Source organism: Labrus bergylta, chromosome 4 (assembly GCF_963930695.1).
Source record: "Labrus bergylta chromosome 4, fLabBer1.1, whole genome shotgun sequence".
Lineage (NCBI taxonomy): Eukaryota > Metazoa > Chordata > Actinopteri > Labriformes > Labridae > Labrus > Labrus bergylta.
In genome coordinates, this window is record NC_089198.1 from 4689405 (window position 1) to 4713364 (window position 23960).

Below are 23960 nucleotides of genomic sequence, written 5' to 3' on the forward strand. Positions count from 1 at the left end.
CACTTTGGTGGTTAACAGCTCTAACATTCACACAGGGACAGGATAATGCAGACAGGACAAACATTTAACGTGTATATAAAATGTAGGTCTCTGTCACAGCCACTTCTTTGGTAGTAAGCTTCAGTATTTACTTAAACAGAGAGCAGAAAATCAAGCTAACTGTTGGTGAAGTCAGCTACACCACGACAACAAATGATGAAGCTGAAACTCAGCTAGAAAAGCATAAAAACATGGAGAGTTGAAATAACTCAACTAAAACAAATCAATATCACCACAAAAGTCTTTGATAATTATTTTAAGAGGATCTCTGAAACATGGCACATTAATAAAACTTACTTTTACTCAGAAAAACGGACTTATTTCATCGTTTTTTAGCGGAGCTCTTAATAAGTCAACTCACCACGGAGAGTGTAACCTGGCAACAGGGCACGGGGCTCATCACGCATGTCTGCAGGGGCCCCAGCAGAGGGCGCTCATGGTACTCACAAGCTAAAAGCTCATGGTCACAAATACATTACTGACAGTATTAACACCAATAAAATAGTCAAATAAGAACAAATTATGGCAAATGAAGGCAAGTGGAATCATTAATGTAGATTATTCACTAAATGATCCCTCTGTTAACTACAGGCCACCGTAACAGGTGTGTTTATTCTGATCAGTTCTACTAACCATTGTGTTATTGCTCTAATATATGCTTCTAATAAATGGTAAAAATGTATTTCTCTGTCTAGTACTAATCCTCCTCCATATTTTCCACATTATTGTCACTGCATTTGTGCTCTAAAAAAATATCCTTTCCAGTGTAAACACAAAGGGCTACTCTTGTATATTTTACAAAGACTTTTAAAAGCCTGTAACTAGTGTAGTAATTGCTTTTCCATTCACTTCTCTCCAGTTGACTCATTCACACTCAACAGATAGAGTCTATAACTGAGAGAGGGCTGTTTGTAAAATAGTGGTAATATTGCAAAATAACACTGGGCTGCAGATTCATGGTAGACTATTTATTAAAACCACATATTAGAACAATGACACAATGGTTAAAAGAATACACACAAGCTTTTTTTAACAGGGTTAATGTTTCCACTTTCAATGATTTACCATAATTTGTTCTTACTTTACTATTTTAATCATGTTAATACTGTCAGTAATGTATTTGTGACCATGAGCTTTCATTTCTATCTTCAGTTTTCTCTAAGTTTGTTAGAAATTGTCTGTCTGAATGGGAAATGCTTTTTGCAGCTATGAAACCAGACAGTGACTTTCTCAGCAGAAACAGCGACCTTGCTTGCAAGAATGTTAGTTTAACAAGCAGGGGCCGAATCCAGATGTTTTTCCCTGGCGCCCCAAATGCAGCGGTGAAATCAAATTGTGCACATACACGATCAATCAATCGGACATTATTTGTATGGCGCTAATTCATAATAAATGTGATCTCAAGACACTTGACAGAAAGAGCAGATTAAGACCTTACTCTTTGTTATATATTGTTACAAAGACCCAACATTAATCCATTATGAGCACTAAGCAACATTTAGCAAAGTTACAGTGGAGAGGAAAAACTTATTTTAAGAGGCAGAAACCTCGAGCAGATCCAGACTCATGATGAACAGCCGTCTGATGAAACTGTGTCCGGGTTGGAAAGTGGGATAGAGGGAGATTCAGGAGGAAGAGAGACAAACAGCAACAACAACAATGAATAAAATAGATTTAAAGCTACAGTGTCAGTAATAATGGTAAAAGTATGTGTAGTATTAGCAGTAACAGCTCAGTGTGATAATAGACTGATCAGTCAAATATCAACAACTGTAATGATGAAACGAGGAGGACTGATTATATTCATCATAGAGGATCATTTATTAACCCCTTACTGTCCCCATTATCATATCTACTTCTGACATTAAAGAGTCTAAAATATGTTATGGTATGATTTTCTACTTTATGAACTAAATATATGCAATTAAAAATCAAAACTGTTTTTTTATTTTGCTCTGTGAAACTTGTAATTTATTGAATCCTCTTGATCAACCTGAATTCTAGTCTCACGTCTCTCTTTGTTCACAAATAAAACTACAGACTCTGTTACAACATTTTATTAAAATGAAGAAGCAAAAAATCACATTAAAGCACATTTGGATGATGCAGTTTGCTTTACAAGTATTCAGAGAAAATTGAAGGACTTTTCTAACATAGAAGCCAACCTGAAACATCTGACACTGAAAACAAATCCTCTCAGCTGTGATTCAATCTTTCTTGAAAAGACGAGTTTGATTACATGAAAGTACATTTGATTGTAAAAACATTGTTACAGACTTTAAAACTTTGATACTTAAGATCACAAGGAGATTAAAACCCATTTTGTATTATATATATATTTTTAATTCATGTGTCAAATAAAAAACATTTAATGTCGATCTGCAGAGACCCTTTGTACCTTTAAGAAAAAGCTCTTCATGAACACCTTGATGATGATGATGATGATGATGATGATGTTTAGGATGGTTTTGATTCTGATTCAAACTCTCATGAGCAGCTGTTGATGTTGTTGATGACGACATATTTACTTTATTTTCTTAAAAGGTGCACTGCCTCTGGTCACTTCCTGTCATCACCTGTGTGTCTGATTTGACTTAAAGCTGTTTGTTTGCACTTGCCTGTCAGATAGGAAGCTGTGTGTGCTGCACTCCCATGGAGTAGGGCGCAGAGCAGAAGGGGAGCGCACACGAGCAAAAAGCAACGGTGCACATTGCTAGGTTACAGAAACATTAGTCGGGAAAATAGTTACTTTTTGGTGCACAGTATGTTTGTATCTGTTCACTATTCAGTAGAAAACTCTGATCTTTAACTGAGGAGGAGGAGGAGCTGTTACGGTTTGTATTTAGACCCAAAAGCAGACACGGCAGCAAAATTGAAGGGTTTGAGGTTTTATTGCAGGGCTAGGTATCAGTGAATGGCTGGCTGGTAGTGACGGCGTGGAGGAGTCTTATGGAGCTGGTTCCGTAGGCAGACAGGTAATTGGTTGAGTTGTCTGAGAGGAGAGCAGACTGGAGGAGATGACACCGGTGAAAATCTGGACAACAAGAGAGAAAATCTGTTAGGACTCACTGGAAAAACACTTGGAATAAACTCTAACAAATGTTAAGAGCAGCCGATCATAGCTACCACTTCAGTAGACTCAATAATCTGGCAAGGAGTCGAGTTGAACCCTGGGTCTTAGTCTGAGGCAGATAAGCAGATGAGTTGCAGGTGTGAGTAGTCACCAGGTGTTTGATTGAAGCCACGCCCTCCAGAGACACACACACACACACACACACACACACACACACACACACACACACACACACACACACACACACACACACACACACACACACACACACACACACACACACACACACACACAGACAGAGGGGGAGGGGACACAAGGGATACACAGAGAAACAGGATCACAGCCAGAGCCGTGACAGGAGCTAGCAGCACAGGAGGAGAGGGTGTGTGTTCATGAGATCCTCAGGGCACAACAGGATTTGGGAGAGTTTAGTCTCGTCCAGGAAATGCAGCTCTATGACGACCGCTTCACAAGCACGTTAACATTTCAGCCAATGCTGCTGTTTTAAACACAGCTGGTACGCCAAAACTGTCGGACAGGTCTTTACATAAGAGAGCTCTCTCTGGGACCCCGTTTGTTGTGATCTGATCTTCCCTCCTATTGAGAGGGGTCTGTCTGCAGGCTGCAAGAGAGGGGCGGAACGTGTACCTATCCAAATCTCAGCAGAGAACCACGTGAGATGTCTAAAACGATGATTTTGGCCGCCAAAGAAACACAGAAGTTGTGGGCAAAATTTTGGCTTGAGTACAGACACAAGAGTATTTTCCTTAGACAACTTATATTTAGTTAAATATACGTTAGTAATACCAGGGTTATTTCACAACCAGAGTTGATAAGCTTTCTTTTAAAGCAAACGATGTGGATTTTATTTAAACAATGTTTATTTTATTTATCTACCAACTGTTAAAAAAGGGTAATTTAAGAGCACGGAGATGATAGTTTAAATAAGTATCATATGTGACATGCAACTTTAAATATTCATAGAGAATTATGTCTCCTTACTGAAATTACTTGGGTTTATTATTGTTACATGTCTGGACATGCATAAAGGTGTGAATAACTTTACCTATAACAGAAGCTCACCACCCATTAGTTAACTTGGTCATTCCAGAATTGGAGGACAATTTAGCCATCAAAACTTTTGAAAAAATTAACATTTGTTTTCCAAATTTCTGTTAAATATTTAAAAAACACAAGTAATAAACCATCAAATAATGTGATTCGTCCAGCTCAGGCATCAAAGACACATTTTTTATTCGGTGTTTTCTTTGTTTTGTGCTGCGTTTGGTGCAACCCTGTTACAGATACTCAGGAACCTGTAAAACGTGTATTTTTAAATATTGCTTAAAAAACCCTTCACATTAAATAAACAGAGGCACATTTACATTGAATACTGATTTAAGAAAATCATATAAGATTATTTTGATAAAAAATGACATGGTAACAGGGTCAAAGAGTAACAGGGGTGAATGGATACATTACTTTAGACTATAAGTCATGACATAAACGTAATAAATAAACACAGGATAACAGGAACATTGGTGATATTATTTTAAAGGTTTCACAATAGGTGTAAAAGAACTCTGTAAAAAGCCTGTTGCTCTTATTTTAGTAACAGGGTTGTAAATCTGTGCTAATGCTCAAACTTTTTCTTACTGGTAGATGCTACCTGTACTAGCAGTTATGCTAGCTGGCAAAGGACAATCTAAGATATATAAAGAATAAAAAGAAAATTGTCTTATTCTGATCAAATCAGTAACAGGGTTGAGTTGGTTTCAGTGACACACTCAATTTAGACTGAGAATGTGAAAAATAGAAGCGAGCACTTAAATTTGGTCTAGCCATGGTGTTAGCATGTAGCTTAAAGATGTCATTTCTGCTGAATCATGTTGTTTCCTGTTCTTAGTCTTCTTCTGCATTGCTTAAATTGTTTTGGTAACAGGGTTGCACGCATGTTGTGGGACACAACCTTGAGGCATAATTACTATTATTAAAAATATGTTCATGGTTAAACAAACAGTATCAGCAATTACAAGAGAAATATATTAATAAAATCATGTAAAAAAAAAGTAAACTTAAAAACATATTTTAACTGTTACATTTGATATTAAAGCTGGCCATTGAGAGGGTGGGACAAGAGAATACAGCCACTTTTAGGGGTGCTTGGGAGATATTTGGTTTTTAAAACCACTTTCACCACAACTCTCTTTACATGTTGTCTCAGGACACATACAATTTACACAATAACTGGTGTGTTTTGGGATTTTTTGCACAAATAATTTTAATTTTCATGGGTGGGACAGAAAACTTTCCTAGAACTATGTGAGGGCTCGCTCCCTACCAGCTGCTAGTCTACTCTTTCCTAGTACTGGAGCTATGTAAAATTACTCCGCTAACACCCTGTCGAGAAGAGAAGACTTATATAACCGCATAGCTCTAGGATTATCTGTCTCACATTCATTTCTAGAATCATTAGATTCAAGTATAATCCTTGATTCAGGACCCTAGATTAGCCCCCGGAGGCTCTCACCCCCGGAGAGGGATTAACTGCAACCCTCCTCACTCGGAGAGTAGAAGTGTGCCGTGGTGTGACTGCTCATGCTTACCTCCCGAGGTTCACGCGGCGTCCTTAAGAGAGGCTCAGGTCTTAGTGGTGTGAATGATTTCAGTCAGAAAATGATTTCAAAAAGCTTCAGAAAATTTATTGAAATAACTTCAAAAGATATTCCAAATGCAAATACAAAACAGTAAAAGTAAAAATATAAAAATGTAAAAAGTAAAATACAAATTTAAAAGCTTAAACTCCAGAGAGTAGACACTTGAGGTTTTAAAAGATCTCGGTCTCAGAGACTAAGTCCCAAAACGGGGATTTAAAAGTCAGAGTGATGTGGAGCCCTTTAGAAGAACTAAAGCTTTTCCACAGCACTTTTATAGCCAAACTGTCTCTTTTCTCCAAGATTCTGTAAAACCTCAACAATGCAGATTAGCAGACGCGTGATACATCCGCAGGTGATACCAAGTTCATATGTGGTTTTAGCTTGAAGACCGTGAACCAGGCAGATTCACAGAAGCGTTATACACCCACGAGTTTGTATGTGGTTTTGCTCAATGTATGGCACACTTGTTCTGACCTCACAGGTGCGTAGGCGCCGTGGCATGATTGACAGGATATGTAAAAGCAAAGAAAGTAGTTCTGACTATATGACATATGAGTTAAATGATAAATGGATTAAATGATAAGAAAAGAAAAGAACACATCGGGTAAAAACAAATTCATCAATTGCATAACTCTGATCTTTCAACATTACATACTTTCACAACTTTTATATTTTTGATGACATTTTGTGAATGAAAATAAAAATCGTCCTTTTTTTTAAACACTGACATTATAATGTACATTAGGTTGGATACAATGAGCTGTAGTTATTTTTTAAATATCGCCACAGCCCCCGCAACCAACCTAGCCGCAGCAGCCCTCACAGCTGCAAGTCCACGACCAATCTTTGCGAGCACTGAAGAGCTCTTCTCTGCCTCTCTTCTAGCCTTCTCTTCCTGTTCTTCCTCCAGTGCTTTCATTTTCTCTTTTAGTTCTTTTTCCATCTCTTCCTCCGCTTCCTTTATTTCTTTCTCATGTTTTTCTTTCATTTTCCTCTCCACTTCCTCCCTCTCTTTCCTCATTTCCTCTTCTTTCTCTTTCAGGATTCTCTGTTTCTCCTTCTTAGTGTCTTCCTCTGCTTCCTTTAGTTCTTTCTCATGTTTTTCTTTTATTTTCCTCTTTAGTTCCTCCTCTTTGCACTTTGGCTTTTCATTCTCTTTCAGGATTTGCTGTTTCTCCTTCTTAGTGTCTTCCTCTGCTTCCTTTAGTTCTTTCTCATGTTTTTCTTTTATTTTCCTCTTTAGTTCCTCCTCTTTGCACTTTTGCTTTTCATTCTCTTTCAGGATTCGCTGTTTTTCCTTCTCCGCGTCTTCCTTCGCTTCCATTATCCTTTGCTCAAATTTTTCCACTATTTTCTTCATTAGTTCCTTCCTCTCTTTCCTCATTTCCTCTTCTTTCTCTTTCAGGATTCTCTGTTTCTCCTCTTCAATCTCCCTCTCTACCTTCTGAAACATCTCAGTGGTGTAATGGTTTCCTCTGTTCTTTTCTGTTATTTTTCTGATCTTGTTGAGCAGCTCAGTGACCTGAGAACTATCAGAGATCGTGTTATCAAAGACGTAGTACTGGTCGTTACATTTGGTCACAAGCTCCTGCAGGTCTTTGCTTTTCTTCAAGAACTCCTCGATAGGTTTCCCTCTGAGCTGGTCACCATGGGTAAAGAGAACCATGCTGTATTTGTCTGCTGACTTTCCAAAGATTTTCTGAATCTTCTCCACCGTCTTCTTTTCTTCTTCTGTGATTCGGCCCAGTTTGATGATAATCAGAAAGATATGTGGTCCAGGAGAAGCATAAGCCATACACTGGGAGATATTTCTACGTGTCGTCTCTTCATCTGTATTGGTGTCAAACAGACCTGGAGTGTCGATGACAGAAACCTTCTGTCTATCCAGTTTACCATACGACTTAGCACAGTCTACAGTCACAGATTCAGGGGAGAAAACAGATTCAAAGCACTCGTGTCCCAGGATGGTGTTTCCTGCTGCACTCTTCCCAGCTCCGGTCTTCCCCACCATCACGATCCGGATCTCTTCATTGTTGTACATGGTTGGTTCTGATTGGATGGGAAAAAAAAGAAAGAACAACTTCGATTATCCAAACCTGATCTTATACAATTATCCCGTTATTTTTGTTTTGTTTTTTTGAACAACCAGATTTTAGATTCATGAAAAACTCATCTGATAACTTTAATCCTGTTGGATTAACTTTGACCAAACGGGCCCAGAGGATATTGTCTAGCTAGCTCTAAATGATTATTTTATTATTTCTACTGAAAATTAGCTAACACTTTTTGTTTAACTTTACAAACTTTACAAACTAACTCAACAGAGCAGCAACACACAGGATCTTCTAAATGTTTCAGGGTCACACTTTAAACCTAAAAAAAGGAAATGTTCCAAATTAAAATGCAAAGAAAGCCACTCGTGGTTTGTAGCATCGGTAACACTTTAAATTAAGGTCACAATAATCACCATTAGCCAGTTGCTTATTAGCATGTTCATTAGTAGCATACTGGCTGTCGTCATTGAGAGCTTTATAGTCAAATCCGATCAATAAATCTGTCAGACGATAATATCGGCCGATTTTAGCATATCATGTGACTATCGGTACTGGCTAATTTTATCTATGATATGCTTATTTATTTAGGTTCATTCAATTTAAGTTAATTATTTATATATATATATATTTTTTTTTATAATTGTTTTTCAAATACATGAGCCAGACAGGCACCCCTCTGCAGCCCCAAATTCCTCCATGTTGCTTTAAATTCTATAATTGAGCCTGAATTAGCTGTAAGTGTCTTCTCTACAGTCGCCTTCAGTTGCTCTGTTATCTCTTTTTCCCATTAACTCTGCATGATCATATGATTCAAGTCAAAACCTAAAAGTGATTCATGCCCTTGGCCTCGATTGCCTCCTTTGTTTTCAAGAATCTTGCACACCTTGAATATCCAGTCCTCCTGCAACAAACTCTGCTCACACCTCCACTCAGCGTTTACAAGAAATACCACCAGTTATTTTAATTCATGAAATGAAAAATGCGCATTACTTTCTGAAGGGGAGTTTTGAAGCCAAACGATTGCAGCCCATATATTGGAGATGCTGTCTCAATCTAACTTTTGGTCACCATAGCAACAGGCAAAGAGGTGGAATTGTTTGGGCCTTTAGCCTCCAAGAAAAAAATGAGTGCCCTCCTGCCAGTCAAACGAGCCACGTCCTCAATCTTGCGAATCTTCAAGGGCGTTTTCCCAAAAGGCACAATTTCTTCGTACCATGCCCGAGCACTATTGCTCCCCCCTCCCCTCTTCCCAGCTGGTCTGTGTTCACATCAGTAACATTGCTCCATGCTCGAGTACACTTGTGTATGAACACAGTCCGATACAGCAGTTTGCACTTGACATAGCTGGTTCGCAAATCTGCCAAAAAGCAGAAAGAAGAAGCAACAATGGCAACCACTCGCGGGCCGCTTGCTCATAATTCATAATTCATAGCTCAACAACTTCATAACTTTCTATCAATAAGCAATTATTAGGAGGGTAACGAGGAAACTGCTTAAGTTACACATACGCACTACAAATCCAGTCTAATACAATAAATCCCTCTTTTTTTTAAGATGATAAGTTCTGGTTAAAATTCTTTGAGAGAGCGTCACAGGTTAGTTTTAGACACTTCATGCTGTTGAATCATACTGCAGATGTTTCCATTAATGTTCCCATTAAATTCATATCAGAGAAGATTGTCTACGTTAGAGATGCAGGCAAACTGAGTTTTGGATTTCATCCCCCAGCCTGTTAGAAATTCTGATGTTTTGAGAAATATATTTTTCCATTTTAGCCCCTTTAGAACGGTTTAATATTTGTGCATTATGAATCATTTAATGGTCTCTCTATAAACATAAACTTAGATACAAGGTGTATGCTACTTTATAAATTAAATCTACTGACTTACCTTTATTGACAGCCAAAGTTGGGTGCTGGAGAGAGTAGCTGGTGTGTTTGTAAGCTGAAGAAGAAAAGTTTTAAGTCTGTATGTGACAACACTTCTTATAAATGCACAGAGCCTCACCATGTTCACCCCTCCCAGCAGCGATAAAGTGATTCACGCCCTTGATCAACTCTTTTTGTTTTCAAGAATCTTGCACACCTTGAAAATCCAGTCCTCCTGCAACAAACTCTGCTAACACCAACACTCAGCGTTTACAAGAAATACCACCAGTTATTTTTAATTCATGAAATGAAAATGCATCACCCATTACTTTCTGAAATGGAGTTTTGAATCCAAACAGTTGCTGTCGATATATTGGAGATGCTGTCTCAAACTTTTGGTCATCATAGGAACCGGCTAAGAGGTGGAATTGTGGGGGCCTTTAGCCTCTTAGCAAAAAAACCTACAAGTGCCCTCCTGTCAGTAAAAAGTGCCACGCCCTTAATTATGCATAGTTCTGAGGGCGTTTTCATATAAGGCATGATTTTTTCGTACCATGCCCGAGCACTATTGCAGAATTGCCTTTAGCAATAAATGGAAGGCGTGAATCTGTACATTAGCCCTCGCACCCAGCTGTATTACAATGCATATACACAAGTAATCACCAACAACTGCTTTCTTCAATTCTAACAGTTTAATTAACAAAGCCACATCAATCAAAATCAATTAAAAAGTTGGCAGGTCAATATTTACAGTCAGAGAAATGGCAAAGCGCAGTATTTCGACAGCGGCGGAGACTGAATATAAATGTAAGTACCAATTATCAGTAATGAAGTTATGCCTGCTAACGTAATGCTAAATATCACAACGACGGCAACGCTAGCATGCCATCACCGTATATACACAGGCAACTTTACTATTACGACACAGTAACGTATATTTATTTAATTAATTAAGGGACAGAACAGGACACAATAGGCCCTTATCTGTTGGCGAACCGCCAACGAAATGCCTATTCAGTGGCCGCAGGAATGATCCCAAAAGGGATTTGAGTCAGTGGACGTTAAGTTATTATTGTTCTTAAGTGAGCTTAGCTGCTAGGTAAGTTCACTTATCTACAGAAAGTAGTGTAATAAAGTTACATCTTTGGAGGTACCAGTGTTCTCATACAAATAAGCTTTTACTGTTGTGTTGTGATAGAGAGTTTGTGAAAGAGCGTTCTCTGGTGGGGAAAGTGGACGCAGACGGGAAGATCAAGCACAAGTGGGAGAACCTCAAACAACAATACAAGGTAGGGATAAGTAAGCTGCTGCCTTCCAAAGGTGTGAGATCACCTGCAATGACTTCAATTTTGCCTTTACAGAAGTGCGTGCGTGCGTGCGTGCGTGCGTGCGTGCGTGCGTGCGTGTGTGTGTGTGTGTGTGTCCAAAACACGAGTGAACATGGAGGGAGGAGAGGCCACCGCTGCATCCTGGAAATGGTATGCCCTGATGGACGAGGCACTGGGTCGGAGGCCTTCAATAACACGTCCGGTCACCATTGACTCTTCAGGATGTAGTGGTGGTCTCTCCTCCCTCCCCTGTACAGAAACTACTAAAACATAGTCACAGACACTCCAAATAGGCAAAATGTGAAACAGGCACTTTTATTAACAGAAAATGTGAACATGCTCATGAAAAATTATATCTGTGAACAAACAAAACCAAAATCTCCATAAATAAAAATAGTGGAAATGATAATATATATATATGTTAGTAGTTATGGTCCTCCAGTGCTTGGATGACCCCAATAGGTGCAGAAACATCTGCTGCCAGCCTGTTCCTCATGTTGTCCCCTGGCATTTGATCATCAGGGTGGTTCCAGTGGTCATCACCCTGGTCATGGAAGGCCCCCTCCTCCACCTCTGGCTCCACCAAATCCCCATTGTTGATGGAGAGGTTGTGGAGGAAGACACAGGTCGACACCACTGCAGGACCAAAGGTTGGCTTGATCTACAGGAAAAAGTTTAATGTAGCTGTATAATGAAAGTAAACATGATTGAATAGCTTGCATTAAGCTGCTCTTTTGTTTTCATTATAGTCTCAGAATGTCCATACCTGTATTACTTTGCTGCTTATATTTAATAGCCACTGCTCAGCACTTATTCAACTAGTGTGTACTTAGATTTACACATTAATGCTGTCTCTCACCTCCAGGGCCTTGAGGAAGATGCTGCGCCACCGCGCTTTGGCATGATGCCGGTTGTATCGTGCATGAACAGGGTTTTGCACCGGCTCCCTGAATGGGGTCATCAGGCTGACTGGTGCAGCCAGGCAGGGATACCCCCCATCCCCAACAATACACCAGCCATGAGGGGGTACGTACAGAGAACTCCACCGCAGGACCCTGGCATCGTGGACAGAGCCTGGAAGTCCTGTGAACAAGGGTGATGTATTGTGAATATGTCATGGTACTTGACATGGTACAGGACACATTATGTTGAAAATGCCCGTCTCAAACACTTCTGAAATGTGACATCACAAATTCAATTGTGATTATACAACATCTTTTAAAGTCATTAAAATGTTTACAATCATGACATAAGTAGAAATTCACACATGAACATAATGACGTTGCAGTTGTTGGGTGACAAATACAAATCACAGTAAGTGTGAGTCCTGGTCCACATTCACTTGAATTGTATGTGCAAAGACTGCAACACCATTTCTTGTGAAAGTCCAGCAGTGTTAGGTGGACTTAAAGTTAACCCAACCTTCCATAGGTATTAATGTCAGTAAATGATGACTGAATTATAAGTGCTTTTTGGTTACTGATATAATACTGTTGTCAGTTTGCTGTGAAATTCACCGTTTGAATTTAATTCAATGTTAAGAAATGAAGTGGTTACTAATAAACATGCTTGTCACACAATAGTATTTATTGACTTATCTGAGTGTATATACCTTCAATATTTGAGGTGAATTCAAATCAAGGTTCTCCTTTAAATCTGTGACCGTAGACTGTGCTAAGTCGTATGGTGAGCTGGATGGACAGAAGGTTTCTGTCATCGACACTCCAGGTCTGTTTGACACCAATACTGATGAAGAGACAACACGTAGAAATATAATCCAGTGTATGGCTTATGCTTCTCCTGGACCACACATCTTTCTGATTGTCATCAAACTGGACCGACTCACAGTCCAAATCTTTGGAGAGGAAGCAAACAAATACAGCATGGTTCTCTTTACCCATGGTGACCAGCTCAGAGGGAAACCTATCAAGGAGTTCTTGAAGAAAAGTGAAGACCTGCAGGAGCTTGTGGCCAAATGTAACAACCAGTACCACGTCTATGATAACACGCTCTCTGATAGTTCTCAGACCAGAGAGCTGCTCAACAAGATCAGAAATATAACAGAAAAGAACACAGGAAACCATTACACCTCTGAGATGTTTCAGGAGGCAGAGAGGGCGATTGAAGAGGAGAAACAGAGAATCCTGAAAGAGAAAGAAGAGCAAATGTGCAAAGAGAGGGAGGAACTAATGAGGAAAATAGAGCAAAAATATGAGCAAAAGTTAAAGGAAGCTAAGAAAGACACGAAGAAGGCGAAAGAGCTGAAAGAAGCTCTTAAAAAAGAATTAGAAGAGGAAACAAAAGCACTGAATGAAGAACAGTTAAAGACGGCTAGAAGAGCAGCAGAGGGCAGTGCTATAGTGCTCTCAGTGATTGCTGTTGGACTTGCGGCTGTGAAGGTTGTGGGGGTTGTTGTGACTGCGGCTGCGGTAGCTGTGAAGGCTGTGGTGACTGTGGGGCCTGTGGGGGCTGTGGTGACTGTGGGGCCTATGGGGGCTGTGGGGGTTTTGGGGGCTGTGGTGATATTAGAATAACTACAGCTCATTGTATCCGACCTGATGTACATTATAATGTCAGTGTTTGAAACTGATCTGTTGATTCTCAAATTACTCTCGCCTTTTCTTTTAGACATATTTTGAACACAAAACTAAAAGACTAAAGGGACTTTCAGACAGGACGCGGTGGGGGCTACGCGCTGCTGTCAAGACCATTCATTGTCTATGTGTAGCTCTGCACAAGAGCGTATCTGCACTCGGCCGAGCTGAGCTCAGCACAAGGTCTCGTTTGCCAGTTGGACCAATAGTATCTGTCTGCAGTCTGCAAGACCCAATTTCAAATATCTTTATTTATCTGTTAGGAACTTCAGTTGTGTAAAAAAAGCATCAGTGTGCATACAGCTCAGCACAACAAAACAAACAAACAAAAGAACACACACACATACAAGTGGCTGTATTAAAAGCATGACAATTGTTATGAAAGGTTAAAAGAGTGGTGTTAAAAATAAATGAACAAATGGATCAGCCATTCATGAGCCTGATGGATGTGGGCACGAAGCTTGAAATGGCTCTCTTAGTTCTGAAAGTTTGAGATCTGTGTCATCGGTATCTTCTGCCCACTACAATCTTCTAAATGGTGTTTGACCCTGCTGAGGCCGTGTGGCTCGCTTTACTTTGGTTCACCTTCTATTGTTATCATTTCAAACACATAAACTAAGAACATTTTTGAAACACATGACTCACATAAGTGCCTCCAACCAAAGCTGTAGTATCCTCAAAGGTATAGAGAAGAAGCCCTGCAGCCCGTCTATGCAGATGGTTGGATGGAGCGGAGAGGAAATTAAAAAAAGGACGATTTTTATTTTCATCCACAAAATGTCATCAAAAATATAAAAGTTGTGAAAGTATGTAATGTTGAAAGATCAGAGTTATGCAATTGATGAATTTGTTTTTACCCGATGTGTTCTTTTCTTTTATTATCATTTAATCCATTTATCATTTAACTCATATGTCATATAGTCATAACTACTTTCTTTGCTTTTACATATCCTGTCAATCATGCCACAGCGCCTACGCACCTGTGAGGTCAGAACAAGTGTGCCATGCTTTGAGCAAAACCACATACAAATCGTGGTGGCAAGCCCTGCAGCTCATGTTGAAATGTCCGAGACGCGTGCTGAGCAACTGACCAATAACGACAGAGCGGATCGGCAGACCAATCAGAACAGACTTGGCCCACGTGGGGTCTAACAGTGTGGGCTCAACAGAGTGTAGCTGACGGACTCAGAGTGTAGAGGGAGCAAGGAGGAGCAGTTCATGAAGACAGACACTTTTTTAGAACTTTATCTATTGTGAACGTACAAAAGTAGGAACATAGATTAAATATATGAACCCCAAAAAGGGCAGAATATGGATTCTTTAAGCTTTTAAATTTGTATTTTACTTTTTACATTTTTATATTTTTACTTTTACTGTTTTGTATTTGCATTTGGAATATCTTTTGAAGTTATTTCAATAAATTTTCTGAAGCTTTTTGAAATCATTTTCTGACTGAAATCATTCACACCACTAAGACCTGAGCCTCTCTTAAGGACGCCGCGTGAACCTCGGGAGGTAAGCATGAGCAGTCACACCACGGCACACTTCTACTCTCCGAGTGAGGAGGGTTGCAGTTAATCCCTCTCCGGGGGTGAGAGCCTCCGGGGGCTAATCTAGGGTCCTGAATCAAGGATTATACTTGAATCTAATGATTCTAGAAATGAATGTGAGACAGATAATCCTAGAGCTATGCGGTTATATAAGTCTTCTCTTCTCGACAGGGTGTTAGCGGAGTAATTTTACATAGCTCCAGTACTAGGAAAGAGTAGACTAGCAGCTGGTAGGGAGCGAGCCCTCACATAGTTCTAGGAAAGTTTTCTGTCCCACCCATGAAAATTAAAATTATTTGTGCAAAAAATCCCAAAACACACCAGTTATTGTGTAAATTGTATGTGTCCTGAGACAACATGTAAAGAGAGTTGTGGTGAAAGTGGTTTTAAAAACCAAATATCTCCCAAGCACCCCTAAAAGTGGCTGTATTCTCTTGTCCCACCCTCTCAATGGCCAGCTTTAATATCAAATGTAACAGTTAAAATATGTTTTTAAGTTTACTTTTTTTTTACATGATTTTATTAATATATTTCTCTTGTAATTGCTGATACTGTTTGTTTAACCATGAACATATTTTTAATAATAGTAATTATGCCTCAAGGTTGTGTCCCACAACATGCGTGCAACCCTGTTACCAAAACAATTTAAGCAATGCAGAAGAAGACTAAGAACAGGAAACAACATGATTCAGCAGAAATGACGTCTTTAAGCTACATGCTAACACCATGGCTAGACCAAATTTAAGTGCTCGCTTCTATTTTTCACATTCTCAGTCTAAATTGAGTGTGTCACTGAAACCAACTCAACCCTGTTACTGATTTGATCAGAATAAGACAATTTTCTTTTTTTTCTTTATATATCTTAGATTGTCCTTTGCCAGCTAGCATAACTGCTAGTACAGGTAGCATCTACCAGTAAGAAAAAGTTTGAGCATTAGCACAGATTTACAACCCTGTTACTAAAATAAGAGCAACAGGCTTTTTACAGAGTTCTTTTACACCTATTGTGAAACCTTTAAAATAATATCACCAATGTTCCTGTTATCCTGTGTTTATTTATTACATTTATGTCTTGACTTATAGTCTAAAGTAATGTATCCATTCACCCCTGTTACTCTTTGACCCTGTTACCATGTCATTTTTTATCAAAATAATCTTAAATGATTTTCTTAAATCAGTATTCAATGTAAATGTGCCTCTGTTTATTTAATGTGAAGGGTTTTTTAAGCAACATTTAAAAATACATGTTTTACAGGTTCCTGAGTATCTGTAACAGGGTTGCACCAAACGCAGCACAAAACAAAGAAAACACCGAATAAAAAATGTGTCTTTGATGCCTGAGCTGGACGAATCACATTATTTGATGGTTTATTACTTGTGTTTTTTAAATATTTAACAGAAATTTGGAAAACAAATGTTAATTTTTTCAAAAGTTTTGATGGCTAAATTGTCCTCCAATTCTGGAATGACCAAGTTAACTAATGGGTGGTGAGCTTCTGTTATAAGTAAAGTTATTCACACCTTTATGCATGTCCAGACATGTAACAATAATAAACCCAAGTAATTTCAGTAAGGAGACATAATTCTCTATGAATATTTAAAGTTGCATGTCACATATGATACTTATTTAAACTATCATCTCCGTGCTCTTAAATGACCCTTTTTTAACAGTTGGTAGATAAATAAAATAAACATTGTTTAAATAAAATCCACATCGTTTGCTTTAAAAGAAAGCTTATCAACTCTGGTTGTGAAATAACCCTGGTATTACTAACGTATATTTAACTAAATATAAGTTGTGTCAGGAAAATACTCTTGTGTCTGTACTCAAGCCGAAATTTTGCCCAAAACTTCTGTGTTTCTTTGGCGGCCAAAATCATCGTTTTAGACATCTCACGTGGTTCTCTGCTGAGATTTGGATAGGTACACGTTCCGCCCCTCTCTTGCAGCCTGCAGACAGACCCCTCTCAATAGGAGGGAAGATCAGATCACAACAAACGGGGTCCCAGAGAGAGCTCTCTTATGTAAAGACCTGTCCGACAGTTTTGGCGTACCAGCTGTGTTTAAAACAGCAGCATTAGCTGAAATGTTAACGTGCTTGTGAAGCGGTCGTCATAGAGCTGCATTTCCTGGACGAGACTAAACTCTCCCAAATCCTGTTGTGCCCTGAGGATCTCATGAACACACACCCTCTCCTCCTGTGCTGCTAGCTCCTGTCACGGCTCTGGCTGTGATCCTGTTTCTCTGTGTATCCCTTGTGTCCCCTCCCCCTCTGTCTGTGTGTGTGTCTGTCTGTCTGTCTGTCTGTCTGTCTGTCTGTGTGTGTGTGTGTGTGTGTGTGTGTGTGTGTGTGTGTGTGTGTGTGTGTGTGTGTGTGTGTGTGTGTGTGTGTGTGTGTGTGTGTGTGTGTGTGTGTGTGTGTGTGTGTGTGTGTGTCTCTGGAGGGCGTGGCTTCAATCAAACACCTGGTGACCACTCACACCTGCAACTCATCTGCTTATCTGCCTCAGACTAAGACCCAGGGTTCAACTCGACTCATTGCCAGATTATTGAGTCTACTGAAGTGGTAGCTATGATCGGCTGCTCTTAACATTTGTTAGAGTTTATTCCAAGTGTTTTTCCAGTGAGTCCTAACAGATTTTCTCTCTTGTTGTCCAGATTTTCACCGGTGTCATCTCCTCCAGTCTGCTCTCCTCTCAGACAACTCAACCAATTACCTGTCTGCCTACGGAACCAGCTCCATAAGACTCCTCCACGCCGTCACTACCAGCCAGCCAGTCAGCCATTCACTGATACCTAGCCCTGCAATAAAACCTCAAACCCTTCAATTTTGCTGCCGTGTCTGCTTTTGGGTCTAAATACAAACCGTAACAGCTCCTCCTCCTCCTCAGTTAAAGATCAGAGTTTTCTACTGAATAGTGAACAGATACAAACATACTGTGCACCAAAAAGTAACTATTTTCCCGACTAATGTTTCTGTAACCTAGCAATGTGCACCGTTGCTTTTTGCTCGTGTGCGCTCCCCTTCTGCTCTGCGCCCTACTCCATGGGAGTGCAGCACACACAGCTTCCTATCTGACAGGCAAGTGCAAACAAACAGCTTTAAGTCAAATCAGACACACAGGTGATGACAGGAAGTGACCAGAGGCAGTGCACCTTTTAAGAAAATAAAGTAAATATGTCGTCATCAACAACATCAACAGCTGCTCATGAGAGTTTGAATCAGAATCAAAACCATCCTAAACATCATCATCATCATCATCATCATCATCATCATCATCATCATCATCATCAAGGTGTTCATGAAGAGCTTTTTCTTAAAGGTACAAAGGGTCTCTGCAGATCGACATTAAATGTTTTTTATTTGACACATGAATTAAAAATATATATATAATACAAAATGGGTTTTAATCTCCTTGTGATCTTAAGTATCAAAGTTTTAAAGTCTGTAACAATGTTTTTACAATCAAATGTACTTTCATGTAATCAAACTCGTCTTTTCAAGAAAGATTGAATCACAGCTGAGAGGATTTGTTTTCAGTGTCAGATGTTTCAGGTTGGCTTCTATGTTAGAAAAGTCCTTCAATTTTCTCTGAATACTTGTAAAGCAAACTGCATCATCCAAATGTGCTTTAATGTGATTTTTTGCTTCTTCATTTTAATAAAATGTTGTAACAGAGTCTGTAGTTTTATTTGTGAACAAAGAGAGACATGAGACTAGAATTCAGGTTGATCAAGAGGATTCAATAAATTACAAGTTTCACAGAGCAAAATAAAAAAACAGTTTTGATTTTTAATTGCATATATTTAGTTCATAAAGTAGAAAATCATACCATAACATATTTTAGACTCTTTAATGTCAGAAGTAGATATGATAATGGGGACAGTAAGGGGTTAATAAATGATCCTCTATGATGAATATAATCAGTCCTCCTCGTTTCATCATTACAGTTGTTGATATTTGACTGATCAGTCTATTATCACACTGAGCTGTTACTGCTAATACTACACATACTTTTACCATTATTACTGACACTGTAGCTTTAAATCTATTTTATTCATTGTTGTTGTTGCTGTTTGTCTCTCTTCCTCCTGAATCTCCCTCTATCCCACTTTCCAACCCGGACACAGTTTCATCAGACGGCTGTTCATCATGAGTCTGGATCTGCTCGAGGTTTCTGCCTCTTAAAATAAGTTTTTCCTCTCCACTGTAACTTTGCTAAATGTTGCTTAGTGCTCATAATGGATTAATGTTGGGTCTTTGTAACAATATATAACAAAGAGTAAGGTCTTAATCTGCTCTTTCTGTCAAGTGTCTTGAGATCACATTTATTATGAATTAGCGCCATACAAATAATGTCCGATTGATTGATCGTGTATGTGCACAATTTGATTTCACCGCTGCATTTGGGGCGCCAGGGAAAAACATCTGGATTCGGCCCCTGCTTGTTAAACTAACATTCTTGCAAGCAAGGTCGCTGTTTCTGCTGAGAAAGTCACTGTCTGGTTTCATAGCTGCAAAAAGCATTTCCCATTCAGACAGACAATTTCTAACAAACTTAGAGAAAACTGAAGATAGAAATGAAAGCTCATGGTCACAAATACATTACTGACAGTATTAACATGATTAAAATAGTAAAGTAAGAACAAATTATGGTAAATCATTGAAAGTGGAAACATTAACCCTGTTAAAAAAAGCTTGTGTGTATTCTTTTAACCATTGTGTCATTGTTCTAATATGTGGTTTTAATAAATAGTCTACCATGAATCTGCAGCCCAGTGTTATTTTGCAATATTACCACTATTTTACAAACAGCCCTCTCTCAGTTATAGACTCTATCTGTTGAGTGTGAATGAGTCAACTGGAGAGAAGTGAATGGAAAAGCAATTACTACACTAGTTACAGGCTTTTAAAAGTCTTTGTAAAATATACAAGAGTAGCCCTTTGTGTTTACACTGGAAAGGATATTTTTTTAGAGCACAAATGCAGTGACAATAATGTGGAAAATATGGAGGAGGATTAGTACTAGACAGAGAAATACATTTTTACCATTTATTAGAAGCATATATTAGAGCAATAACACAATGGTTAGTAGAACTGATCAGAATAAACACACCTGTTACGGTGGCCTGTAGTTAACAGAGGGATCATTTAGTGAATAATCTACATTAATGATTCCACTTGCCTTCATTTGCCATAATTTGTTCTTATTTGACTATTTTATTGGTGTTAATACTGTCAGTAATGTATTTGTGACCATGAGCTTTTAGCTTGTGAGTACCATGAGCGCCCTCTGCTGGGGCCCCTGCAGACATGCGTGATGAGCCCCGTGCCCTGTTGCCAGGTTACACTCTCCGTGGTGAGTTGACTTATTAAGAGCTCCGCTAAAAAACGATGAAATAAGTCCGTTTTTCTGAGTAAAAGTAAGTTTTATTAATGTGCCATGTTTCAGAGATCCTCTTAAAATAATTATCAAAGACTTTTGTGGTGATATTGATTTGTTTTAGTTGAGTTATTTCAACTCTCCATGTTTTTATGCTTTTCTAGCTGAGTTTCAGCTTCATCATTTGTTGTCGTGGTGTAGCTGACTTCACCAACAGTTAGCTTGATTTTCTGCTCTCTGTTTAAGTAAATACTGAAGCTTACTACCAAAGAAGTGGCTGTGACAGAGACCTACATTTTATATACACGTTAAATGTTTGTCCTGTCTGCATTATCCTGTCCCTGTGTGAATGTTAGAGCTGTTAACCACCAAAGTGTCTGTGTGAGCGTGCTCATCTTTCTTCTGTTATTATCAGAATAAACGGCTGCTGGTGCCAAAAGTGAGTTTTTATACCTGGTTCATCACAACACAATGGTGAGTACACAACCAGTACACTTTGTATTTAAAAAAGAAAAGAAAAGAAAAGAAACTAAATGCTTTTGGTAGAAATACACTTTTGTTGAAATGACGTACATCAGGGAGTAAGAACAACACAAACGAGCATCAAGAGGAGGAAACAATGTCAGTAAGAGATAATGAACGGCTTTAAGTCCGATCGGACACACAGGTGCTGACAGGAAGTGCACAGAGGCAAAGCACATTTTATTAAATCCATATATGTCGTCACGATCATCAAAAGCATCAACGTCTCCTGACACATCTCCTTTATGGTTTGTCTCACACGCAGCTCCAGGAATTCTTTCACTGATCCTGAAGAAAATACAAGAGTTTCTTTTCCATTCACCATATTCTAAGATATTTCTCTAAACATTAACGACACCATCTGTGCTGTGCTTTGGTCAAAATAAAACATGAATCAAGCCCCAGAGCAGGTTTGTGACCCTGTATAAACCAGCTCTCTCAGAACGCTCTGTGTGGGTGGAGATATGAGGGGAGGGTATTGTTTTACCTGAATCCAACTTGTGATGTCACAAGGAGAGAAAATTTGAAACGGGGAATTTTTGTCTGTGTTGTAAGACTTATGCAGACCACAATCAAAGGACTGGATGGGTTTATTTCACGTTTTGTGGGTCGGTAGACACTCAGGTTACCCAAGTGGATTTTTCATAATATGTCCCCTTCAAGAGGAAGAAACCTCGAGCAGATCCAGACTCATGATGAACAGCCGTCTGATGACACTGTGTCCAAGCTGGAAAGTGTGATAGAGGGAGATTCAGGAAGAAGAGAGACAAACAGAGCAACAACAACAACAATGAATAAAATAGATTTAAAGCTACAGTGTCAGTAATAATGGTAAAAGTATGTGTAGTATTAGCAGTAACAGCTCAGTGTGATAATAGACTGATCAGTCAAATATCAACAACTGTAATGATGAAACGAGGAGGACTACAATTCTACAATTCACTTCGCAGACGCTTTTATCCAAAACGACGTACATCATAGAGTAAGTACAACACAAGCCATGTCAGTAAGATCAAACGATCAGCTTTGAGTCTGATTGGACACACAGGTGCTGACAGGAAGTGACCAGAGGCAAAGCACAACATTGAGGGCAGTTCTTGAGAGCTCTAATCAGTATAGAAACCATCTTATAAGTCATCGTTATCAAACAAAAACCATCATCATTACCATCATCATCATCAATAATATGGAGACCATCATCATTAAGTTAGTAGGTATTCATGAAAGAGCTGGGTCTTTAGCTTTTTCTTAAAGGTGCAGAGGGACTCTGCAGATCACATGGAGTTTGGAAGTTCATTCCACCACCAGGGGGCGACATAGGAGAAGAGTCTAGTCAGCGTCTTAGGACCCTGTTGTGAAGGTTGGATCAGACGTCTTTCATTGGCAGAGCGTAGTGGGGGGGAGGGAGTGTAGACCTGGATCAGAGAGTTAAAGTAAGGAGGAGACGTTTTTGTGGCTGTTTTGTAAGCGAGCAGCAGAGTTTTAAATTTGATGCGAGCAGTAACTGGGAGCCAGTGTAAGGAGATGAACAGCGGAGTGACATGTGCTCTTTTAGGAAGGTTGAAGACCAGTCGTGCTGCTGCATTTTGTATCATCTGCAGAGGTTTGATACTGCATGTAGGAAGACCTGCCAGTAAGACTTATGACCAAGATGGCGGCGCGAGCGCATCGCGAGGCCCAGCGTCTCTCTCAGATTTGCAATTTTGCAGTAATTTTATTGTTAATTTCGGGTCTGTTCGCACGGAACAGCCTCGCCTTAACATCCTACACCCGACAGGAACTTTTGGATATTGGAATACACCTCCCTGACGATCTAATCAACAATCTTCAACTCATCCCTGAGATCGCCAAAACACCCGAGGCTACGCACTCTACCCGGCCGGGCGGAAGTGCTCGCAGGCGGCGTCGAGACCGTAAACAAAGGCGGGGGAAGCGCGGAGGTATAAGGGCTAAGCTAAAGCTAACACCGCACCGTCTCCCGTTACCCAGCATTTTCCTCGCTAATGTGCGGTCTTTGGTGAACAAAATGGACGAGTTACGACTTCGCATCATCCACAGCAAGAGAATTATGGACTGTAATGTCATGATCTTCACGGAAACATGGCTAAACAACGGAGTACCGGACGATGCTATCAAGCTAGCCGGTCGCCACACACACTGAGCAGACAGAACAGCAGAGGACTCCGGTAAGACCAGAGGAGGAGGGCTGTGCATTTATATTAACAAAGCTTGGTGTACAGACTCTGTCATTATTGGGAGACACTGCTCAGCTAACATTGAGTTTCTCATGGTTAAATGTAGACCTTTCTATCAGCCAAGGGAGCTCAGCTCCACTATTGTAACTGCAGCCTACATCCCCCCTGATGCCGATGCAAAAGCTGCTATGAAGGAACTTTACACCGCTATCAGTAAACAACAGACTGCTCACCCGGAGGCTGCATTTATAGTTGCAGGTGATTTTAATCACTCAAACTTAAAGACAGTGCTCCCTAAATTTCACCAGCATGTTTCCTGCAATACAAGAGGAAACAAAACTCTGGACCATGTTTACACAAACATCGCAGGAGCCTACACCACGACCCCCCTCCCCCACCTGGGACAGTCAGACCACCTTTCTTTGTTCCTCATCCCCAAGTACTCCCCACTCATCCAACGTGTGAAGCCATCAGTAACAACGATTAAAGTGTGGCCAGCGGGGACAGACTCTGTACTTCAGGACAAGTTCCATCACACAGACTGGAGTATGTTTGCTTCTCAGGCTACCTTGGGCTCTCAAACAGACATTGACACCTACACTTCTTCTGTGCTGGATTATATCAATACCACCATCGACAGTGTTACAACATGGAAGCAGATCACCACGTACCCAAATCAGAAGCCATGGATGAACAA

At 39.7% G+C, this 23960-nt stretch overlaps 2 protein-coding genes and 1 long non-coding RNA gene across 3 annotated transcripts; 2 read left to right on the plus strand and 1 right to left on the minus strand.

The window, feature by feature from the left end:
- Nucleotides 1-5792: 5792 nt before the first annotated feature.
- On the minus strand, nt 5793-9852 carry LOC109976840 (GTPase IMAP family member 7-like). The gene is made up of 2 exons (XM_065953551.1): nt 9713-9852; nt 5793-7818 (listed from the first exon to the last, which is right to left on the minus strand). Exon 2 carries the CDS (start codon nt 7808-7810, stop codon nt 6536-6538), a length of 1275 nt encoding a protein of 424 aa, XP_065809623.1. The 5' UTR covers nt 7811-7818; nt 9713-9852; the 3' UTR covers nt 5793-6535.
- Nucleotides 9853-12036: 2184 nt separating this feature from the next.
- LOC136178924 (GTPase IMAP family member 4-like) lies at nt 12037-13552 on the plus strand. Its single transcript, XM_065953361.1, has 2 exons — nt 12037-12103; nt 12687-13552. Exons 1-2 carry the CDS (start codon nt 12037-12039, stop codon nt 13550-13552), a joined length of 933 nt encoding a protein of 310 aa, XP_065809433.1.
- A 2951-nt stretch (nt 13553-16503) lies between these two features.
- LOC136178981 (uncharacterized) lies at nt 16504-18841 on the plus strand. Its single transcript, XR_010666300.1, has 2 exons — nt 16504-17728; nt 17821-18841. It is a non-coding gene; the product is annotated as an uncharacterized lncRNA (long non-coding RNA).
- Nucleotides 18842-23960: the final 5119 nt, after the last annotated feature.

Bases quoted from the DNA above. Each gene is read 5' to 3' on its own strand.
- LOC109976840 (XM_065953551.1), bottom strand. From the start codon at position 7,810: ATGTACAACAATGAAGAGATCCGGATCGTGATGGTGGGGAAGACCGGA.
- LOC136178924 (XM_065953361.1), top strand. From the start codon at position 12,037: ATGAGGGGGTACGTACAGAGAACTCCACCGCAGGACCCTGGCATCGTG. The intron at 12,104-12,686 runs GTGAACAAGGGT...CTGTGACCGTAG, and splicing joins GGACAGAGCCTGGAAGTCCT to ACTGTGCTAAGTCGTATGGT.